Source organism: Saimiri boliviensis, chromosome X (assembly GCF_048565385.1).
Source record: "Saimiri boliviensis isolate mSaiBol1 chromosome X, mSaiBol1.pri, whole genome shotgun sequence".
Lineage (NCBI taxonomy): Eukaryota > Metazoa > Chordata > Mammalia > Primates > Cebidae > Saimiri > Saimiri boliviensis.
Window position 1 is genome coordinate 37,744,416 of NC_133470.1, and position 23,542 is coordinate 37,767,957.

The following is a 23,542-nucleotide window of genomic DNA, read 5'->3' on the forward strand; positions in this document are numbered from 1 at the left end:
TTGATGTTTTAGTATTATGACAAAAGGACAAAAACGCTAATTGCGTTGAGGTGAATGAACATAGGCACTTACCCTTTTTTGATGTTTGCTTTTCAGGGTTTATTTTCCTGTTTCTTTCGGTGAAGCAAGCCAGTTAATATGTAGTGTCGGGGCATACAGTAAAGAGTTTGGAGGGAAGAGCTTATACTTTTTTTCTTACTTTCAGTCAGAACTGATTCCTTTTGAAATGTATTTTTTTCTGTCTCCACTGGCTGAGGGGAGGGTATGTTGATTTGAGGTCCCTGAATAGCAGATGCATTGTGTTTAGAGTAACTGATTAAAGAGCCCTGGTTGCCCCCAATTTTTTTTTTTCTTTTTTAAATCAATCCAGGTCTTGTTATGTCTTACGAAGTTTGAGCCTATAGAGCCTGACTTGAGTGGATTGTTAATCCATATTAATATGGTCTTCAAGATATCAAAAGTTAAATATGCATGAACACATGAATTATGTTTTGTTTCACACTCTCTTTTTTTTTTTCCTCCAGATAGCACAACGATAGAAAAATTAAGAGCTATTTGTTTAGACCATGCCAAACTTGGAGAAAGCAGCCTTAGTCCGTCTCTTGACTCACTTTTCTTTGGTCCTTCAGCCTCACAAGTGCTATATCTAACAGAGGTTGGTTTTTATTCCCTTTTAAATTCTGTGTTTTTTTTTTAATTTGACCTTTCATGTGGTAATGTGAATAATTTGGGTAAAATTGTAATGAAATATTTTTGAAATGAAATGTTAATTTGAAATAATAGTGAAATGGTCAAGAATTTCTTGGCAGTGACAATAGTATAAATAAAAGTAAGTTTTTAAAATATCTTTTAATACAGCCCTCTCCCCCTCTTCTCTATTTTTCCAGGTAGTCTATGCCTTGTTAATGCCTGCTGGTGCACCTCTGACTGATGATTCCTCTGATTTTCAGTTTCATTTCTTGAAAAGTGGTGGCCTACCCCTTGTACTGAGTATGCTAACCAGAAATAACTTCCTACCAAATGCAGATATGGAAACTCGAAGGGGTGCCTACCTCAATGCTCTTAAAATAGCCAAGCTTTTGCTAACTGCCATTGGCTATGGTCACGTTCGAGCTGTGGCAGAAGCTTGTCAACCAGGTGTAGAAGGTGTGAATCCCATGACACCGGTAATACAGACTTTTTAAAAATCTTTTTATAATAGTAGATAGAAATTTTTAAAGTGAAACTAGCATTTTAAGTGTAGAGTTCAAGGTTGACTCAATGTTCAGAGTACCTTTCAGAGGTTTTCTTTATGATGTTTGTATTAAAAGTATAAATACTTTTCACTGACTGCTAATAATTTGAGAGGGTAGTTTCTCCCTGCCCACTTAAATCTTGCTTGACTTTCAACTATTTTAAACCTAACAAAAATTCCATATGAATCTCATTAACTTGTGCCTGGCAGATATATAAAAACACAGATGGTAATAAGAGATGTAATTGGTTTATCTTGTTGCTAGTTTCCCTTCCCACCTTGGCCTTAAACCCAAGTTCTGAGCTCATTCTGACTCTGTTTCTGCCTTGGTGGCATTCTTGTTCCATGTCACTAAAAATTCCCAAGACAAGCCAGAATTTGATACTTAATTTTGAGAGATCAAACTATGCATTTAATTCTAACTAAAATTTTATGAACATCATAAACAATGGTTTTACTAAGTTACTGATAGAAAGTAAAAGCTCTAGGAATAAAGATTTTCTTCTTTAGAAATGGCTTAGGTTTCAGTTGGGGAGATCAGAATGTTGATAATTATGGTAATATCATATATAGTTGTCTTAGCTGTGATAATATTGTGGTCATGTTTAAAAGGAAGAGCCCCCCCCCCCCCCCCCATTGCTGAGATACTTCCAGGTTAGATTATATGATAACCAGGATTTGCTTAAAAACAATCCTGGGGTGGAGAGATGATGAAAAGCAAGGGAGGATAGTTAAGATTACAATTTGGTCCACTGGCGATAATTTCTGAAGCTAAGTAATATGTACATGGGAGTTAATTCTACATTCACACTTAGGTGTGTGTTAGGAATTTTCTGTAAAAAATAGCTTAAATTTTATATATTATTTTATATCACAGGTCCCATTTTTGTTAGAATTTTCTTTTTTAAGTAGTTTAAGTTAAAAGACAGCTTGTTGTTAGGATAAAAACAGATTTTTGTCATGATCCCTGACACAGATGCTTAATGAAGTACATAGAAAACAATTACATACTTCCACTTTCACCTTTCTTCAATATTCAGAGAAGGTGCCACTGTGGTACAGAGGTACATAATAACCTCTAATCTCAGTGAGCTCACAGTAGGGAGCCCAATGCAAAATTAGTAATACAGAAATATCTAAATATTGTAGAAATATTTATAGTATATTGGAGGGGAATTACAACTTGAAGGCAGTCAGAATTGCCTTGCTAACAACTACGTAATGAAATTAATCTGTTTCACTGATTTAACAACTTGATTATACTATTAAGTAAAAACTAGGGTACCTTTCATACATTAGTCTTCTTACTGCTTTTTCAGTATTCCTTAATTCCCCCCCTCCCCCAACTTCTCTGGAAGAATTTTTCTTTTCTTTTTTTTTTCCAAAGCAAAATGTGATAACAATGGGGAATACAAACAGGGTCTGCCCAAGGCATGTACATAGAAGAGGTACAATAATTCACTGAGTCTCTAGAAGGGATTGGAACCAGTCTATTGTGTATCATTATCCCCTGCAAGTTAAGCTGAGCCCAGATGTAGAGACACGAGTTGGATTGCTCTAGAATGGAGATTTCCACAGACACGTGGCACTACAGTGCACAAGAAAGAGAGGAAGCCCATCTTGTTGGTAGTGTTTTTTGTGTAAGTTGCCACAGGTTCTATAATGTGTATATGCAAGGAAGTAGTTCTGAGGGAGTGGGTGATGAATGAATAGCAAATGGTTAGGTCTGGTTATGTACAAATTATTTACCCCAAATAAAATGGTTAACTTTTTTCAGGTCAACCAGGTTACCCATGATCAAGCAGTGGTGCTACAAAGTGCCCTTCAGAGCATTCCTAATCCATCATCCGAGTGCATGCTTAGAAATGTGTCAGTTCGTCTTGCTCAGCAGATATCTGATGAGGTTAGTTTTACTGAGACTTCTGTCACAATTTTAATTTTACTAGGCCCACTTATTTTAATCACTGTCTTATTCTATAGATAATGTCCTCTTAATATCGGTTTCGTCTACTATTAGTACTTTCTGTTTTTATCAACTTTATGTATAATAAACAGCATCCTTTTAAAGTATACAGATTCAGTGGTGTTTTTTTTGTTTGTTTTTTTGTGTGTGTGACGGAGTCTCACTCTGTCATCCAGGCTGGAGTGCGGTGGCACCATCTTGGCTCATTGCAACCTTTGCTTCCCAGGTTCAAGTGATTCTACTGCCTCAGCCTCCCAAGTACAGCCCCCACACCCAGCTGATTTTTGTATTTTTAGTAGAGATGGGGTTTCATGATGACCAGGCTGGTCTCGAACTCCTGACTTGAGGTGATCACCTGCCTCAGCTTCCCAAAGTGCTAAGACTATGGGCATGAACCACCATGCCTGGGCCAGATTCAGTGAATTTTGACATATATGTGTGAAACCACTGCTGCAGTCAAAACCAAATATTTTCATCACTCTTTCTTTATGCCCCTTTGCAGTTATTCTTTTCCCAGGTAATCACTGCTTTTTTTGTCCCTAGAGAGTATTTTTTGTCTTCTAGAATTTTATACAGATGGAATATAGTGTGTGTTCATGTCTGCCTTCTTTCACTAATGACTTTGAGAATTATCTATGTTGTGTGGATCAGTAGTTCATTCCTTTTTATTGGTAACTAGTATCCTGTTATGAATATTCCACATTTTGGTTATATACGTGGTGATAGACAGTTGGATCGTTTTCCCTTTTTGACTGTGAATAAAGCTGATGTGAACATTGTGTACAAGTGTTTGTGTAGATATAAGTTTTCATTTTTCTTGGATAAGAAACTATGAGTGGAAGGGTTGTCATCTTTGTAGTCTTAAAGTATACTAGTAAAGGGCCGGATAACTTGGGGAGCATACTTTGTTGTATTGCTGTTTAAAGTCGGGAGTTGGGGAATAAGCCAGGTGCAGTGGCAGATGCCTGGAGTTCCATCTACTTGGGAGCCTGAATCTTGGAGAATCTCTTGAGGCCAGGAATTCAAGGCTGTAGTGAGCTATGATCATACCACTGTACTCTAGCCTGGGAGACAGAGACAGAGCCCACCCACCCCCCCGCCCCCTTTTTCTTTTAAAGACAAAGGCAACTTGGGAATTTAAAGACTTAAAGACAATGGTACTACACAGTAATTCCTATTTCCTTTACAAGGTGAAGCATTTTTGTTTTTCTAATCATAATTTTACTCTCATATTCTATCAACAGTTCTATTTACTCGTTATCTTTCAGGCTTCAAGATATATGCCTGATATTTGTGTAATTAGAGCTATACAAAAAATTATCTGGGCATCAGGATGTGGGTCATTACAGCTAGTATTTAGCCCAAATGAAGAAATCACTAAAATTTATGAGAAGGTAAGAATTACTACAGAACTATATTTCTTGCAAACAAATGTTTCTTAATTGTGCTTATGGTTTGATTTTTATTAAGTTTGCTACTTTAAAAAATCCAATCACTTGCATCTTAATGGTTAAAAAATAACTGATAGTTATATTGAGAATATGGTAACATTTTATATTGAAAATTAAGTACTTAATCCTGCCATGGGGCTGCTTTTTAAATGAAATTGCCTTTTTCACTTTCTTGTGGGGATCAGATAGAATTGTCTCATACTTAATTTGCTTTATCCCATTCTATTTTTTCTTTTATTATCTTTCTGTCCTGCATAAATTTTGGTTTGTCAGTTAATGGTATCAAGGCATTAAGTGTTTTTATTTGATTCTCTTAAGGCAGTCAAAAATAAGAATAGTGTTAGCCAATTAGATATCATTCCTGACCTTCTACTAGATTAAGCAAATTATCTACAGAAGAGAAGCTATGGTTGGCTTTTTGATTTATCATGAGTGCCTGCCCCTGATGCTACATGCTTAGGAGAAGAAATTGAGTTCCAGGAACTTCCCTGGCTTGGTAGAGCTTCCTTTATATGTCCAACATAACGCTGATTTACCCAGGATATATGTTCATGTTCCATAGTATCTGTCTGGCATAGCCCTGCGTATTCATTCAGCATGTAACTGAATGCCTATTCTGTTTTAGGCACGTACTATAGTTAATACTTTTTTTTTTTTTTTTTTTTTTTTTTGAGACGGAGTTTCGCTCTTGTTACCCAGGCTGGAGTGCAATGGCTCGATCTCGGCTCACCGCAACCTCCGCCTCCTGGGTTCAGGCAATTCTCCTGCCTCAGCCTCCTGAGTAGCTGGGATTACAGGCACGAGCCACCATGCCCAGCTAATGTTTTGTATTTTTAGTAGAGACGGGGTTTCACCATGTTGACCAGGATGGTCTCGATCTCTCGACCTCGTGATCCACCCGTCTCGGCCTCCCAAAGTGCTGGGATTACAGGCTTGAGCCACAGGCTTGAGCCACCGCACCCGGCCTAGTTAATACTTTTTGATGAATATAGTCAAGTTAGACTTTATTAATACCTCCCCAAGCATACTTTAGGTTGTAAGTCTTTGAAACCCTTCCCAAGTAGTTGTCAAAGACAATTGAATTTTAATAAAATTGCACGATAGGCAAGCTACACAATGGAACTAGTCTAAAGTACCTAAGTGCCATGCCACAGTGGTTCTTGAGAAAGGGTTGGTGTTGGTTCAGAAGTAAACAATTCAGAATGTCTCAAAGAAATAGGTAGTGTGCTCAGTGTGCTCCTTCAGCCTTCCTTGGGACACAGGAAAATAATGGAATTAGACTTTATTTTCTATTAAAGTCATTTCCAGACTATTCCAAGGGGACCTCAAGAGTTGCATGCAGCTTCAGAGAGGCTGAGGCCAGGTGGTTTAAGTGAGTAGGTGAGTTTTAAGTACTAACTAGAAGTCGTATGAGATGTTTCTTAAATGCTTCTTTGCGTAATTTGTTCTTGATTATAATTTTACAGACCAATGCAGGCAATGAGCCAGACTTGGAAGACGAACAGGTTTGCTGTGAAGCATTGGAAGTGATGACCTTATGTTTTGCCTTGATTCCAACAGCCTTAGATGCTCTTAGTAAAGAAAAGGCTTGGCAGACATTCATCATTGACTTACTATTGCACTGTCACAGCAAGTAAGTATCTTTTTTAATTGTAAGAAACTTACTTTTTTGTAAGTGGAGTGAATTAATTTTTGCTGGCAAAATGTATCCCAAAAGTCAAATATTTATTATCTCTATAGCACATTGGTATTGATGGAAATTTTATTACTTAACAGTGTTTTGCTTAACGTAAATTTATTTGGTTTTAGTCTCTGCAAATGCCAATATTAATTGTCAAAGCATGATGTTTTCTAATTTTAGAATTTAGCTTTACCTAGGAGGTATATAGATTAGCCTGTTTCTAAAAATCTAGTTTGCAAGATTTAAATGATATAGGACATTGGCCTCCTATCTTAGATTCCTAGATGCCAGATTTTTTTTAAGCCAAAATGAATTTGATGTAAAATTTCCAAGATGGGTCACTGTAAGAACTTTTGCAGTTTACACTGAGAATAAAGATCAGTATAAAGCTCTTGTTTTCATTTCAAGAGCATTTAATCAGTGACAGTAATTTTGTCTTGAGCTTCTTTTTGTGCACATCAGTCAGATTTATAGAAAATGTTGGTTTCCATCCCCTTATATCAATCTGATCCTGACTTGTATACAGTAACTTTATAAACTTGAGCTTTAATTAGTGTCACCATTATATGTAATTAATCCGTCTTATCTATATTTTGTGAAAAGACACAGAAAATGTTTATCATTCCATCACATGCCATTAAATAATGACAAAAATCATGGATGAAAGGTTAATGTAAAGTCAAAATAAGCCATTTGTTGAAATGAAGTGTAGTGATAAGTAAAGTTTTAAAAATTTACATGCTGTCGCGGGTAGGTTCAACTTGCCCACTACATAGGATGTGGAGTCTGGAGTGGGAATGTCACTTTAGAGTCGAAAGTGATTTAGTGGTTCTAAAGTGGGAATATCACCTATTTTAAGAAGTTCCTTCGGTAAGTTCTTTGAGGACATCCAGTCCAGCCTATTCAGAAACTCCTTTAATAGGATCTCCACAAATCAGGTTGGGCATGCCACCTCCCTGAGAAGACATTTCTGCACATTAGAAAAGATAAATAGGTTCAGTAAGTCTAGTTCCATTTAATGATGCATACATGTAGGAGTGGTGAGGATAGAAAAGATGATTAGCCAACAGTTTTATATAAGTCAAACCTGGAGGGTAGCAAGTTTCTTATTCTATATTGACTTTTTTTAAATCTTCAAATTAGGAACTTGTTTCACTTCTTAGTCTAATAAGTATTAAGGAACTTGATTTAACACATTTTTTTTGCCCTCTACCCTTTATGAAAATTCCCCTTATATCAAAGTCAGAACCATTTTTCCCCTCTCTTCCCTGATAATTGCAAGTAGTGTGGTAAAGTACTGTAGGAAACATGTTATCTCATTATGTCACTGTTACATTGTCTGCAATAATAAGGAGGGTGTTGTAGGTTAGGATCTTTTTGAGTTTTAGGTACCTGATTTTTATAAATACCTGAATGCCCATGTAGGTTCAAAATCCATTATTTCCCATCGGTAAGAATTTTCAGAAAATCTAACTTGGACGTTAATTATTGGCATTAATATTCTAAAATCTGAATCCCCAGACTGTGTTAGGTGGCTAATGCTTGTAATCCCAGCACTTTAGGAGGCTGAGGTGGGTGGGTCACCTGAGGTCAGGAGTTTGAGACCACCCTGGCCAACATGGTAAAACCCTGTCTCTGCTAAAAATATAAAAAATTAGCTGGCCATTGTGGTGGGTGCCTGTAATCACAGCTATTCGGGAGCCTGAGGTAAGAATCGCTTGAACCCAGAGGCAGAGATTGCAGTGAGCCAAGATGGTGCCATTGCACTCCAGCCTGGACAATAAGAGTCAAACTCTGTCTCAAAAAGGAGAAAAAAAAAAAAAAAACAGCAGAATCCTCAAATACATACTGGCCCCAGGGGTTTCAGAAAAGGGATTGCAAGCTGTGTACAAGTCTGCCCTTCAGATGGAGTTTATAATCCTATAGTCATGGTTAAACATAGTTACTTACAAGGTACTTCTCACTTAATCCCTATAGCAACTCAGAAGTAGACTTTGTTGATGGAGAGGCACAAGGACTATAGAAATTAAATGACTGACAAGGTCATATCATCACTAAATGCTAAAGCTATGACTGAAGGTTTACTACCTCTCGAGTTCTGACATTTCTGCTACACAAATTTGGCTGTGGGTGTAATTATACTCCACCAGCAAATATATGAATTCCTACCTATGTGCTTGGCAGTTAAAACCAAAGTCAAACAAGGCAGTTGTTGTACTCAAGGAACTTTGAGACAGAAATTGGTGTCATAAAAGGTAAAATACTTTGAGAATTGGGAGGGGAATAACTTACTTTCTACCTGGAAAGAACAAAAGTGAAGGTTTTGTGCAGAATGTAGCATGTGAGCTCATGTTTGGGGTAGAATTTGTGCATCAAAGTAGAAGATGGGCATTGCCAGTTTGCTCTCTCTCCCTCTCCCTTTCTCACTCCCAGTTATATGGCTTTTACTTCATGTGTCTTTGGACTCCATATGCTTTCCTCCTCATGGTCTACCCTGACCTAAGCAATCTGGACACATTCCCTGGACAATCATAGTACCCTTATCTTTCCACCTGTAGTGTTGTACTCTTCTAATCTGTTGACTACATGGCAAGCAGAGTGAGCTCTAGAAGATAGGATCTTGTTGCTTTCCTGCTTAAAATTTTCTTCCCATGTCTTCCCATTATCTTTTAATTAAGTCCCAACATTTAAATTTGGCTTATAAGCACTGCATAATTTGGTCCCTGCTTCTACTCACTCAGAAGTTTCAACTTAAGTGCCACATATTCCAGTAACTTTTCCTTATCCATAAACTAGGAAAGGTTTCCTTGACCTCTCTGTTCCTACTAGATGGTCTGCTTCCTCATCATGACACTGATCTTATTTTATTGTAATTAGTTGCAGTGGATTTAAATTCTTTTAGATATGATATTGTTTTCTGCTGTTTCCACAGCCTTTTGCTTTATCCCCTGGCTAGTTAACTCATTTATGTTACTTCTTGGACCCATGAAAGCATTTGATTTTGCCACTCCTGGGATAGTGCTTTCTGAGCAGAGCTGAGTATTTGGTTAAATGTGTAGAAAAGGAGTCAAGGATGTTAGTGGGAGTCAGTATGACAGAAGGCCTATGATACTAAGGTCTAAGCAGTGTTTGATTTTTAATGTGGTATAGGCAGTCTCGTGTATATGTTGGTGAATACTGATCAAATACCTATTGTGTACAAGACACTACCCACTAGGGATATGGCAAAACGGACAGAATCTTACCCTTCTAGGAGCTTATGTGCCAAAAGGAATAGGGGAAGAGAAGACATAAGAGAAGCGTATCAGATAGGAATAAGTGCTATGGGGATGAAGTAAAGCAGGAAAAGGGGCTGTGTAGTGTGGAGGGCATAAGGAGAGCATGAGTGGAGTTTGGTTTTTATATAGGGTGGTTGAAGACTTCACAAAGGTGATAGCTTTGTTTAGGGGTCACCTTTTATCATTACCTTTCAGAGCAAAGTAATAACCTGTGTGGCTAATGGGGGTAGTATATTTTAAGCAGAAAAAAACAACAGATGTATATGCCCAGGCATGTCAGAAACATGCCTGACATGTGAAAGAACAGCAAGGAGATGAGGGGATGGAGGAGAGGAGGTTGGGGAGCAGGGACAGTTGTAGGGAGTAAAGTCAGAGGATAACAAACACCTTGTGAGGGTTTTTATAGTTCACTGTGAACACTGACTCTGACCCTAAATGAGATGGGAATCCTTCAGAGGGTTTTAAGCACAGAAATAATGTGCTGCACCTTAATATTATAAGTTTGTTCTGGTTAAGAATAGTGCATAGGATAGCAGGAAAAGCAAGCTATTTTATGAATTCAAATAAAAGATGACAGTAGGCTGCATGCAGTGGCTCATGGTTGTAATCCCAGCACTTTGGGAGGCCAAGACCAGAGGATCACTTAGGGCCAGAAGTTCGAGACCACCCCTGGGCAACATAGTGGGACCTTATCTCTAAAAAAATAGAATAAGCAGGACATGGTGCACATGCCTGTAATCCCAACTACTCAGGAGGCTAAGGTGGGTAGATCACCTGAGCCCAGGGAGGTGAAGCTACTGTGAGCCATGATCGTGCCACTGCACTCCAGCCTGGGCAACAGAGCAAGACCCAGTGTCTGTCTGTCTGTCTGTCTGTCTGTCTGTCTGTCTGTCTGTCTGTCTGTCTGTCTGTGTCTCTCTGTCTCTCTGTCTCTCTGTCTCTCTCTCTCTCTCTCTCTGTCTCTCTCTCTCTCTCTCTCTCTCTCTATCTCTCTCTATATATATGTAATATTTTTAGCTGGATGTGGTAGCATGCACCTGTAGTCCTAACTACGCCGGAGGCTGAGGTAGAAAGAATTCTTGAACCCAAGAGTTTGAGGTTACAGTGAGCTAGGTTGTGCCACTGCACTCCAGCCTGGGTGACAGGTGGAAACCCTGTTTAAAATAAAAGGGGACTGACTGTTGTGAAGGTAGAGGCAACAGGATTTGCTGACAGAAGTGTGTTTCTTTTGAAGCACTATGGAAGCCTGCATTTTCTCAGGGAAGTTTTATCAGGAATTGACAAGCATCAACTTTATTGCCTACCCCATCCCCACATTTGGGCTGTATACTTAACTTGTTGTAAAATGAGTAAATCAAAGCAGTGGGAGTAACATACACCTTTGAAAATCTGACAAAACTTTTGGGCTTGCTTCTCAGAAAAGTAATTACGCCTGATTTTGGTTTACTTGGGTTTCCCCCAAATTCTACCTCCAAAAATGTTAGGGGCTTCTGAATCCCTCTGATTTATAGACCTATGGACTGTTCTTACTCTCTAGGGAGGGAGTTAGAACACAGAATATATGCTGTCAGATACCATCTAGGGAGGGAGGTTAGTACACAGAATATATGTGGTCAGGTCCTTTACACTTGTACTTTAAATTAGGTTCTGAGTTCTCTAGTAACTAGCACAAAGACAGAAATGTAGTTATCCATGAAATACAGTTTGTGATGTCTTTAAGATATACACAAATGCTTAGCAGATGCATGCTTGTTGAGCGTCTTCCATATGTCAGACATAGTTCTAGGTGCTAGGACCTCTGGCATCAAGAAGAGTCCTACCCTGAAAGAGTTTACTTTGTAATGGAGATAGACTACACATTTGATAACCGGTTCTTGAACTCCTTCTATATGCCAGATAGTATTCTAGGTTCCGGAGGCGCAATGTTAACTAAATAGATGATGTCTCTGTCCTCTTGAAGCATTTTTTCTAGTGAGATCTATATAGTACATAACACACTTTTTAAAAAAGATACATCCATGATTCCCGGTACTGGAACCACAGCAAGTTTTTCCCATGGCTCATCAGAGAGAAAATATGGTATTGTAATTCTCAGTCTTTTTTTTTTTTTGAGGTGGAGTCTTGCTCTGTTGCCGGCCTGGAGTGCAGTGGCACGATCTTGGCTCACTGCAACCTCCACTTCCCAGGTTCAAGCAATTCTGCCTCAGCCCCAGGTAGCTGGGACTACAGGCACACGCCACCACTACCACCACCACCACCCACCCCAGCTAATTTTTGTATTTTTAATAGAGACAGATTGCACCATGTTGGTCAGGATGGTCTCAATCTCTTGACCTCGTGATCCACCTGCCTTGGCCTGTAATCCCATGGTGCTGGGATTACAGGCATGAGCCACCATGCCAGGGCTGTGGTTCTCAATCTTTAGTGCACATCAGATTCACCTGAAGAGTTTATTAACTCATTGCTAGGTCCCACCTTTAGTATTTCTGATTAAGGAGGTCTGCATTGGAGCCTGAGAATTGGCATTTCTAATAAGTTCCCAGATAATGCTGATGCTGCTCTGCGGACTGTGCTTTTAGAACTGCTAGAGTATGGTATAAGGCAGCAGTCCCCAACTCTTTTGGTACCAGGGGCCAGTTTCATGGAAGACAGTTTTTCCGTGGATTGAGGAGATAGTGGGGGGTAGTTTGGGATGAAAGGATTCCACCTCAAATCATGAGTATTAGTTAGATTATCATAAGGAGGACACAAGCTAGAACCCTTGCATGGTTCAGTAGGATTTGTGCTCCTGTAGAATCTAATGTCACCGCTGATCTGACAGGAAGTGGAGCTTAGGCTATAATGCCCACTCGGCCCTCTGACCTGACGGTTGGGGACCCCTGGTATAAGAGACATCTGCCATAATAACCTTACTGTGATTACTATAGAATTTCCACAGAACTGTTGTGCAAAACCACAGTTTAATGAAAATTCTGTGGAAGGCCAAAAAGATGCATAAGGCTTACTGTAGAGCATTTTGTATATAGAGGAACATTTCTAGTCTCTTCCAAGAAAGAGATGTTGGAAGGTGGTATCCTTTAAACTCTCTTAGTGTCAATTTGAGGTTATAGTCCTGGACATACAGCTTAAGCTCATCTGTTAATGTGGTATTGGCTTGAGAGCTTGGTGTGTGTAGGTGGGATAATCCTGTATCCTTACTATTAATTTGTCTCCCTCTTATATTCCCCCCACCTGCCCTCCCCAAGACGGAACAATGTTACAGTTATTTTTTTAATGAAAATAATGTATTAAATGTGAAACATTTTTATTTCAGAACTGTTCGTCAGGTGGCACAGGAGCAGTTCTTTTTAATGTGCACCAGATGTTGCATGGGACACCGGCCTCTACTTTTCTTCATTACTCTACTCTTTACTGTTTTGGGGGTGAGATTTTTTAAAAAATGCTTATCAATGTGATTCATTCTGTAAGCAAGAAACATTCAGTAATTTGTGGTTTTTAGCCTGCATTAAAGATAGGACAGTCTATATTTAATAAATGAAATATTACTTAATTTCCCATACTGTTATAGTCATCTTCTCTAGTTAATTCTGGCTTTAAGAAAGGGGATTCTGAGCATAGACATGTAAATTGATATTATTCTACTTCATTTCCAGAGCACAGCAAGAGAGAGAGCTAAACATTCAGGCGACTACTTTACTCTTTTAAGACACCTTCTTAATTATGCTTACAATAGTAATATTAATGTACCCAATGCTGAAGTTCTTCTCAATAATGAAATTGATTGGCTAAAAAGAATTAGGGTAAGTTGCAGTTAATACTACATTTATATGTCAGTATTAGTAAATAGGTTGTTTTATTAATGATTTATATTTTTTGAGCATTTTGGTTGAGTGAAAATTCCAAAGACTGATAAAAGGGACCAAAGAAATGTACTCTGCATTGGTGGATGTTAGTAACCTGTGATTCACAAAATGAATGCATATCTTGTTTTGTAAAATGGATTGCTTACTTGAGACTTGAAATACTGGTGTTCAGCTTCTTTTATTTTAGCATTTGGGGCCTTTTTGCAAATTCCCACTTTTTAAAAAAAGTATTCTTGAATTGTTTATGTCAAAAACGAGTCTGATAGAGCAGAACTTTTGATTATAACATCTGATACCTTTGATTTGGGCAGAATGTTACAAGAATGTATTTCTGAAGAGATTTGTAGTTTCTAGCCTTTAAATTAGCATTTATTCTAGTAGTTCATAAAGCCTATTTCTAGAAAGTTCTGAAGAAAACAAACTTACTTGAATGGAAAGACTTAAGGAAGTTGTATCATGTCCCTCCGTCTCTGTCTTGTTCTGGCTCCTCTGCCCCCCTTTACCTCTCTTTCATAAGCTAGACATTTGATCTTTTTTCCCCCTTTGGCAGGATGATGTTAAAAGAACAGGAGAGACGGGTATTGAAGAAACGATCTTAGAGGGCCACCTTGGAGTGACAAAGGAGTTACTGGCCTTTCAAACTTCTGAGAAAAAATTTCATATTGGTTGTGAAAAAGGAGGTGCTAATCTCATTAAAGTAAGTTCTGTGTTACTGGCTGTTAGCGAGATACAACCTTCTAAATATTAATGATCAAATCTAAATAATTTATAGTAGTATCAGATAGTCTTTATATTTTCTTGATCTTTTTTTTAAAGAATCTTCATCAAATTGACAGTAATTTAAGAAAAACAGTCTTATTCAAGAGACATTTCTAAATTTGTATTTAAGATTTTGTGGCTGGACATGCTGGCTCACTTGAGCAACAGAGCAAGGCACTGTCTCAAAATAAATAGATAAATAAGATACTTTATAAAGTAATTATTTAATTTTTCTCTTTGGAAAATCTGAATTCATTTTATTTAATGAGGCAAACCTGTTTTGTAAGAATGCATCTTGTATATCTTTAGTGAGTTTCTTGTAATAAGGAAACAGTTTCATTTTTATACATTTTGTTTCTATTCAAAATAGTTTTTAATTTGCTATACATTTGGCTAAAGGAGGAAACTTATTTAAAATATAAATTTTGATAAGTACTAAATTCAGTTCTTTCTTAATATTTACAAATTAATCTGGGAAATTAGGTATGTTAATGATGGTAAATAGTGTTGTGAAGGAAGATCTTTTTATTAGAAAATTTGAGTTTTCTGAGATGTAATGAGATCTTAAATTCTAATGAGTAACTTTAAAATTATTTACTTACAGGAGACTTTTTTTCCCTAAAAATGCCTAGCATTGCTAATATGTACTCTCTTTTTCAACTTTTTAGGAATTAATTGATGATTTCATATTTCCTGCATCCAATGTTTACCTACAGTATATGAGAAATGGAGAGCTCCCAGCCGAACAGGCTATTCCAGTTTGTGGTTCACCACCTACAATTAATGCTGGTTTTGAATTACTTGTAGCATTAGCTGTTGGCTGTGTGAGGAATCTCAAACAAATAGTAGATTCTTTGACTGAAATGTATTACATTGGCACAGCAATAACCAGTAAGTATTTTAAAATATAATGTGATAATTGATCATTCCAGTGTTTCACATTTCTGTTTATCTGTTTTTCTTCTAGTTCCAACTTACATATTTCTTTCAGTAACTAGTTCAACATTTTTAGTGAGTGAATGTGTAATTAATAACATAGGCCAGGTGCAGTGGCTCAGGCCTGTAATCCCAGCACTTTGGGAGGCCAAGGTGGATGGATCACCTGAGGCCAGGAGTTCGACATGGAGAAACCCCATCTCTACTGAAAATACAAAAATTAGCCAGGTGTCGTGGCACACACCTGTAATCCTAGCTACTCAGGAGGCTGAGACAGGAGAATCACTTGAACCCAGGAGATGGAGGTTACAGTGAGCTGAGGTGGCGCCACTGCACTCCAGCCTGGATGACAGAGCAAGACTCCATCTCAAAAGAAAAAAGAAAAACAAATGAATAGTTAAGACCATTATAAGCAGACAACCTTAATATAGAAAAAAATTCAAACATTTGTTAAATGTCACCCTATAAGTGATATGGCCATTTGGCAAGATAAATTTCATCTCATGAAACCTGACATAAAATCTAAACTCCAGATTTAAAAATAGCCAAATTAAATGCCGTAGAGTAGTACAGACTTAAAACTTTATTTTTTTTGAGGCAGAGTTTTGCTCTTGTTGCCCAGGCTGGAGTGCAATGGGGTGTTCTTGGCTCACTGCAACCTCCACCTCTCGGGTTCAAGTGATTCTTCTGCCTCAGCCTCCCAAGTAGGTGGGATTACAGGCACCTGCCACCACACCCAGCTAATTTTTTGTTTTTTTTTAGTAGAGACAGGGTTTCACCATGTTGGCCAGGCTGGTCTTGAACTCCTGACCTCAGGTGATCCACCTGCCTCGGCCTTCCAAAGTGCTGGGGATACCAGGTGTGAGCCACCGCACCTGTCCCAGTCTTAAAACTTTAAATTGCAAGTATTGGAAAACCTTTCAGGTCCTCACTTAGAAGTTCCTTAACATTATTTTTATGCGTTCAAAGAAAATCTGGCCTTGAAAATTAGAACATGAGAAGTTACCATTTTAGTGCACCTTATTTATGTTCTCATTTAATGCCCACATCAAGCACATGAATAGACTGCAGATTTCAGACCTTACAGATAAGAAATTGAAGCTCAAAAGGGGCAAGGGCAATATAAAACATTAATAACAGAAAAAAACAGAAATAAGCATAATTGGTGCTGTTTCGTTTTAAGAGAAAATCACTGTTGAGAACACTTAAAAATATAACTGATGATAGCAAATCTTTAAGAACATGTCAAATTACTTCTTGATGTGTTTCAGAATGTTAGGAAGTTTTAAATAACATGTTAGGAATTTCTGAATAAATTGATTGCTTAAAAAGGTTAGATCTTTAGCTGTCCTATCAAATCTATGTATTGTATTTTTTTTAACTTGATGGGGGTTAATATTATCGTCACAGATCATAGAGTATAGTACAGTGTTCTTTGCATTGCTCTGTATCTGTCATTGTTCCCTGCCAACACATAAATGTTTACCTGGTTGCATTTTTGGCTATGTAACTTTGTCAGTAATATGTAATTAACTGGTTCCCTAGACAATGATACTTGTTTCCAGGTTTATATTAGGTGGGAGGGAGATAGGAAGATGTACAGTGGTTTACAATTATCACAAATTACTGTCTTGCTTGCTCCTCAAAATAGCATTATAGACATAAGAAAGGCAAGTGTTACTTTTATTATTACGTTTATTAGGAAGAAACATAAGGTCACCTAAAGGTGGGGGGAAAAAGTTGATAAGCATCAGAACCAGGATGTGAGCCCATGTGGTTTTAGGATTATTTAAAACTGAGAAAAGTAGGATGTGTTGATATATTAAGATAACATTTCATTCCTTGGCAAATTTGAAGGCAAAAGTATAAAATATTAAGAAAGTTAATAATGGCTGAAAAATGAAGATGCAAGTAAAGTTAGCATGTAGACATTAGGGATATACCATCTTGTTCTTTTGAGACTGCCACAGAAACAACATCAGATAAAACACAGGTTTGTGGGTGATTGGATAAGAATCTGTACAATGGTGCACGCTGCTGTATATTTTAGATTGTTTGAAGATGAAGCGCAAACTTAGAACACTGCTTCAGGTTGTGGCAGGTTTAGTGGAATTATGGGTAGTAGAATTATTGCCAGGGTTGCTTTGTCAGCATAATAGAGTTTGAAAGGACAAAATGGCTGTGTTCATGCTACAAGAATCTTTTCTTCTCTCAGCTTGTGAAGCACTTACTGAGTGGGAATATCTGCCACCTGTTGGGCCCCGCCCACCCAAAGGATTTGTGGGGCTGAAAAATGCCGGTGCTACTTGTTACATGAATTCTGTGATTCAGCAACTCTACATGATTCCTTCCATTAGGAATGGTATTCTTGCAATTGAAGGCACAGGTAGTGATGTAGATGATGATATGTCTGGGGATGAGAAGCAGGACAATGAGGTAAATTTGAGTTACCATTTCTGTTTTCTGTGTTTCAAGTCATGATATAAGATACTATTCTCTCTTAAGAGAATATTATATTTCATCAGACCTGTTAAAGTGTATTCGAAAGTAGGGATGGGCTGGGCACACACCTGTAGTCCTAGCTACTCAGGATACTGATGCAGGACGATTGCTTAAGCCTGGAAGCTTGAGGCTGCAGTGAGCCTTGATCATGCCACTACACTCTAGCCTGGGTGACAGAGTGAGACCCTGTCTTAGAAAAAAAAAAGTAAGTAGGAATGAACTTCTGCCAGCCAGCATGAACTGCTCCCTCTTAAGACAGTATAGTGCTCACTACCTACCAGACTTTAAACTGCAATTAATTTTTAGAATAGTTTGTACATTTTTAAAGGAACAGTTCCCCAGTTGCGGTGGCTCACACCTGTAACCTCAGCACTTTGGGAGGCTGAGGCAGGTGATCAAGACCAGCCTGCCCGGCCAACATAGTGAAACCCTGTGTCTACCAAAATTACAAAAATTAGCTGGGTATGGTGGCATGCACCTGTAGTCCCAGCTACTCGGGAGACTGAGGCAGGAGAATTGCTTGAACCTGGAAGATGGAGGTTGCAGTGAGCCAAGATGGCACCACTGCACTCCAGCCTAGATGACAGAGTGAGACTTAGTCTCAAAAAAAAAAAGCAACAGTTAATATACTCATTATTTTGGTATATTTAGTATAATATGGAGTTTGTTTAATGGTAGGAACATTCATTTTTAATACGTTTTAAATTTTTTTCAAATTTTTAATTTGCTATTTTATGCCAAGTTATATAGTATCCGCCAGTTTCACTGTCTGTGCTTGCTTTTAGGTTACTCTTTGAATTTCCATTAGATAATAACTATTCTCAATTAGGAAACAAACTTCCCCTACTTTTTAAATAGTTACATGGTCTTGTGGCAAAATTTAGGCTGCCCACTGAGTTGAGTATCCAATGCAATATAAAGCAGTGAGGAAGTTGAGTTGTAGTGGCAAATCAGAATTGACATAACTATAAGATGGCTCTTTAAAGAAGACCATATGGCAAGAAGACTTAAGCTGTGGTCATATTTGTACTTACCTTATGATATTTCCTTGGTTTTATTTTAACTTTTCCTGTTTATAGTGATGGCACTGAGGACAGAAGCCAGAGTGTATTCTAATTGTAGTAAATGGTTCTTTTCATTCTCTCCCTTCAGTTGCCAGAACTTATTTTGCTCTGAAGAAGTAGTTTATCAATTATGGAGCTTCTGTAACATCGACTTGCCTCAACTTTTCCCTAGACCGGCTGTACCAGATGGTCTAGGGATTGGGGTCTGAGCATTTTTATTTTTTTTAAAAGCTTCGTATCTGCAGGAATTGGGTATAGAAAAAGAAAAAGGCTTCATAAATGACACTTACACCCATACCTGGTTAGAAATCACTGCTCTGAGGAAAAAAAATGTAATTCAAATTCCAGTTCTGTAACCCATCATATACCTGGGATGTTGAGTTAAACACAAGTAGATATAGGTAATTGTAGTAAAGAAGTAAATGAAGCACACAAAAATATAATACAATTTCAAATAAGTTGTCCCACCTTTACTCTCAAGCTATCTTCTGCTGTATGTTGTCTCGGCACCCCAGTGCACTGTGGGAGTTTTCGTGGGTTTTTTCGGGTTTTGGTTTTCTTTTTGGCTTACGTTTTTGTTTTCATCTCTAGACTATAAGTTTCTCATGGGCAGGGACTGGATGTTGTCTATTTCTATATCAGAGGTCTCAGATACAATTTAGAGAATATTGAAAGATACTCAGTTAAATGTAAAAACAAGTTCTGTTCTGTAGCTGCAATATGATTATGGCCTTTAGGAATTCTGTCTTCATGTTACATCTTCTACCACTACTCCTATTGTTTTTTAAATTGTGATAAAATACATATAACATGAAACTTGCCATGTTAACTGTTTTTAATGTACGGATCAGTAATATTAAATACATTTACATTGTTGTACACCATCACCACCACCCATCTCCAAAACTCTTCATATTGCAAAACTGAAACTGTTGCCATTAAACTACTCCCCATTCCCCCTCCCCACAGCCTCTGGCAACTACTATTTGTCTCTATTATTGACTACTCTACATACCTCATATAAGTGAAATCATACACTATTTGCCTTTTCATAGCTGGCTTTTTTCATTTTAAAGTCTGAGTAATATTCCATTATATGTATATACCACATTTTGCTTATCCATTCGTTTGTCAGTGGACATTTGGATTGCTTCCCCATTGGAGCTATTGTGAATAAGGCTGCCATGAACATGGATATACAAATATCTGTTTGAGACCCTGCTCACAGTATTTCTAGGTATATGCTCAGAAGTGGAAGTACTGGATATATGGTGATGCTTTTTATTATTATTATTATTTATTTTTTGAGACACTCACTCTGTCACACAGGCTGGAGTGCAGTGGTGCAATCTGGGCTCACTGCAACCTCTGCCTTCTTGGTTCAAGTGATTCTCCTGTCTCAGCCTCCTGAGTAGCTGGACTACAGGCTTGTACCACCACTTCCCACTAATTTTTGTATTTTTGTAGAGATGGGGTTTCACCGTGTTGGCCAGGCTGGTCTCGAACTCCTGACCTCAGGTGATCCACCTGCTTTGGCCTTTTCAAAATGTTGAGATCATAGGTGTGAGCCACCTTACACAGCCAAATTTTTCGAGGAACTGTTTTCTACAGTGACTGCATCATTTTGCATTCCTACCAGCAGTGCACAAGAGTTCCAGTTTCTCCACATCCTTGCCAACACTTGTTATATTTGCTCTCTCTGATAGTTGACACCCTAATTGAGTGTGAGGTAGTATCTCGTCATGGTTTTGATTTGCATTTCCCAAATGGTTAATGATTTTTAGCCTCTTTTGCTGTGCTTATTATTGGCCACTTATGCATCATCTTTGTCTGTTTTTAAATGGAGTTGTATTTTTGAGTTTTAAGAGTTCTATGTTCTAGATATTAACTCCATATCAGATATGTGATTTGCAGATACTTTATTTTGTTGTCTATACCTCTAGTGTCATATCTAAGAAATCATTGCCAAATCCATTATCTTGAAGCTTTTGCTCTATTTTTTTTTTTTAGGGTTCTGTGGTTTTAGCTTTTACATTTAGAATTTTGATTCATTTTGAGTTAATTTTTTCTATTTTTAAATGCCCAGATTCACTGTTGGGTTACAGTTTTCTACAGTATGTAGTACAGTAACATGCTGTGCAGGTTTACAACCTAGGAGCAATTAGGCTATACCATCTATGTTTTATAGATACACTCTACGATGTTCACATGACAGAATCACCTAATGATGCATTTCTCAGAGTTTATCCCTGCCATTAAGCAAAGAATGACTATGCTAATATTAATAGGTATACTTTATTGATAGATCTGAGCATGTTATATACACCAGCTACATGAGGAATATATTATCCCACTCACTCATAAAGAAACTTGAAGCTGGCCAGGCACGGTGGCTTACGCCTGTAATCCCAGCACTTTGGGAGGCCGAGACGGGCAGATCACGAGGTCAGGAGTTCGAGACCAGCTTGACCAACATGGTGAAACCCATCTCTACTAAAAATAACAAAAATCAGCTGGGCGTGGTGGCGCATGCCTGTAATCCCAGCTACTCAGGAAGCTGAGGCAGGAGAATTGCCTGAACCTGGGAGGTGGAGGTTGCAGTGAGCCAAGATTGTGCCACTGCACTCCAGCCTGGACGGCAGAGTGAGACTTTGTCTTTAAAAAAAAAAAAATTCGTTAAAAATAAATAAAAAATAAATAAATTTAAAAAAAAGAAACTTAAAGCTTAGAAAGTTTAAGTAATTTTTACTTGCTCAAAGTTAGTTGGCTTATAAGTGGTAGAGCCTGCGTTTGTGTCTGGTTCAGTCTAAATTAACTATGTTAACTCTATACTGTATTATCTTTCTTTCTTATACATGGTTATAGATATTTGGTTATGATAAATATTATGTGAAATGGTGGGGATAAATGCTAAATACTAAAAATTTATAAAATTTAATTCCAATGCAAGACACCCAAAAAGAAAAAAAAAATTAAGTGCTTTGGAAATGAGCATAATAGGAATACAAGTCATTTGTTCCCTAACTGCTTGGCACTTCTCTCATCATATTATACTCTACTTTAGCTCATTGGTGATGTTTTTTGGTTTCTAGAGCAATGTCGATCCCAGGGATGATGTATTTGGATATCCTCAACAATTTGAAGATAAACCAGCATTAAGTAAAACTGAAGATAGAAAAGAGTACAACATTGGTGTCCTAAGACACCTTCAGGTCATCTTTGGTCATTTAGCTGCTTCTCGACTGCAGTATTACGTGCCCAGAGGATTTTGGAAACAGTTCAGGTAAACTGGATGAATAGTAATACAGATACTTCATAAATGAACAACTCAGTACACTAACATAGAACCTCTAAAAGACATGTTGGAAGGCATCTTTTTTTTTAAGCACTGGTAATATTCAAACTGTCCTCAGTTGGGTGGGTTGTTTTTTGTTTTTCATCATGGTAAGGAAGGGCAGCATCCTTTAGTCTCTTAATGATATTATTAACTTTTTATTAGGAAAATGTCTAATAAATACAAAAGTAGAAAAAATAGTATGGCCCCTTGTATACTTGTCACCCAACCTCAGTAGTAGACAACTTGTGGCCAGCATCATTCAATCTGTATGCCTATTACCTATTTCTTTTCTCTCTCTCTCTTTTTTTGTTTTTTGTTTTTGAGACGGCGTTGCACTCTTGTTGCCCAGACTGGAGCGCAATGGCACGATGTCAGCTGACTGCAACATCCGCCTCCCAGGTTCAAGCAATTCTGCTGCCTCAGCCTCCCAAGTAGCTGGGATTACAGGTGCCCACCACCACACCTGGCTCATTTTTTGTATTTTTAGTGGAGACATGGTTTCACCATTCTGGCCCAGGCTGGTCTCGAACCCCTGACCTCAGGTGATCCATCCACCTCAGCCTCCCAAAGTGCTGAGATAACAGATGTCAGCCACCGCACCCATCCATTACCTATTTCTTTCTAGATTGTTGTGAAGCGAAACTTAGTTCCATCTACAAATACTTTAGTATGGGTCTGTAATGTCTGTCTCAAAACATGACCATGATACCATTAAGTTTTTAAATTGCTTAATATCAAATATCTCTCAGTGTTTGAATTTAAGGAGTTATCTCAGAATCAGTTTTTACTGATACTTTTAAAAATTAAGATTCAGTTGAGGTCCATTTACCACAAATGGTTGATGATGACTCTTGATTATTAATCTGGGTTTTTTCCCCCTTTACAATTAGGCGAGAATCAGGGGACAAATAGTTTACCCTGTAAATTTCCCCATAGTCTGAATTTTGTTGATGGAATCCCTGTGGTCTTTTATTATTTTCTGTTTTTCTTGGTCACCTGTGTCTTCTATAAACACGTTGTGAGCTAGAGAAGCTCGATAAGATTGAGGTATTATTTTTCTTGTTGTGGAATGGATAAGTAAAGCTACTTCATAGGGGTTAATGTTGATCTCCATGAGGAATGGCATGATAATGTCTGTCTTATGATGTTAACCACAATTGATTATCATTATCTTTTTGTTTGTTTCCTGAGGTGGAGTCTTGTTCTGTTGCCCAGGATGAACTGCAGTGGCACAATCTCAGTTCACTGCAACCTCCGCCTCCCAGGTTCAAGCAGTTCTCCCGAGTAGCTAGGATTACAGGCGTGCACCACTATGCCCAGCTAATTTTTGTATTTTTAGTAGAGACAGGCTTCACCATGTTGGCCAGGCTGCTCTCGAACTCCTGACCTCATGATCCGCCTGCCTCAGCCTCCCATAGTGCTAGGATTAGAAGCATGAGCCACTGTACCTGGCCTTTTTTTTGCAGGGAGGGGA

General features: G+C 38.0%; 1 protein-coding gene across 6 annotated transcripts in view; it reads left to right on the forward strand.

The window, feature by feature from the left end:
• USP9X (ubiquitin specific peptidase 9 X-linked) overlaps positions 1-23,542 on the forward strand; it is a 153,585-nt gene that overhangs the window by 99,337 nt on the left and 30,706 nt on the right. For all 6 annotated transcript variants that reach the window (XM_074392152.1, XM_074392155.1, XM_074392154.1 and 3 more), the window contains 11 exons: positions 525-655; positions 888-1,166; positions 3,012-3,137; positions 4,466-4,591; positions 6,115-6,281; positions 12,921-13,029; positions 13,261-13,407; positions 14,021-14,167; positions 14,898-15,120; positions 17,381-17,601; positions 21,824-22,014. In XM_074392152.1, coding sequence (XP_074248253.1) covers positions 525-655; positions 888-1,166; positions 3,012-3,137; positions 4,466-4,591; positions 6,115-6,281; positions 12,921-13,029; positions 13,261-13,407; positions 14,021-14,167; positions 14,898-15,120; positions 17,381-17,601; positions 21,824-22,014 — 1,867 coding nt within the window. The remainder of the gene's footprint in view (positions 1-524; positions 656-887; positions 1,167-3,011; positions 3,138-4,465; positions 4,592-6,114; positions 6,282-12,920; positions 13,030-13,260; positions 13,408-14,020; positions 14,168-14,897; positions 15,121-17,380; positions 17,602-21,823; positions 22,015-23,542) is intronic.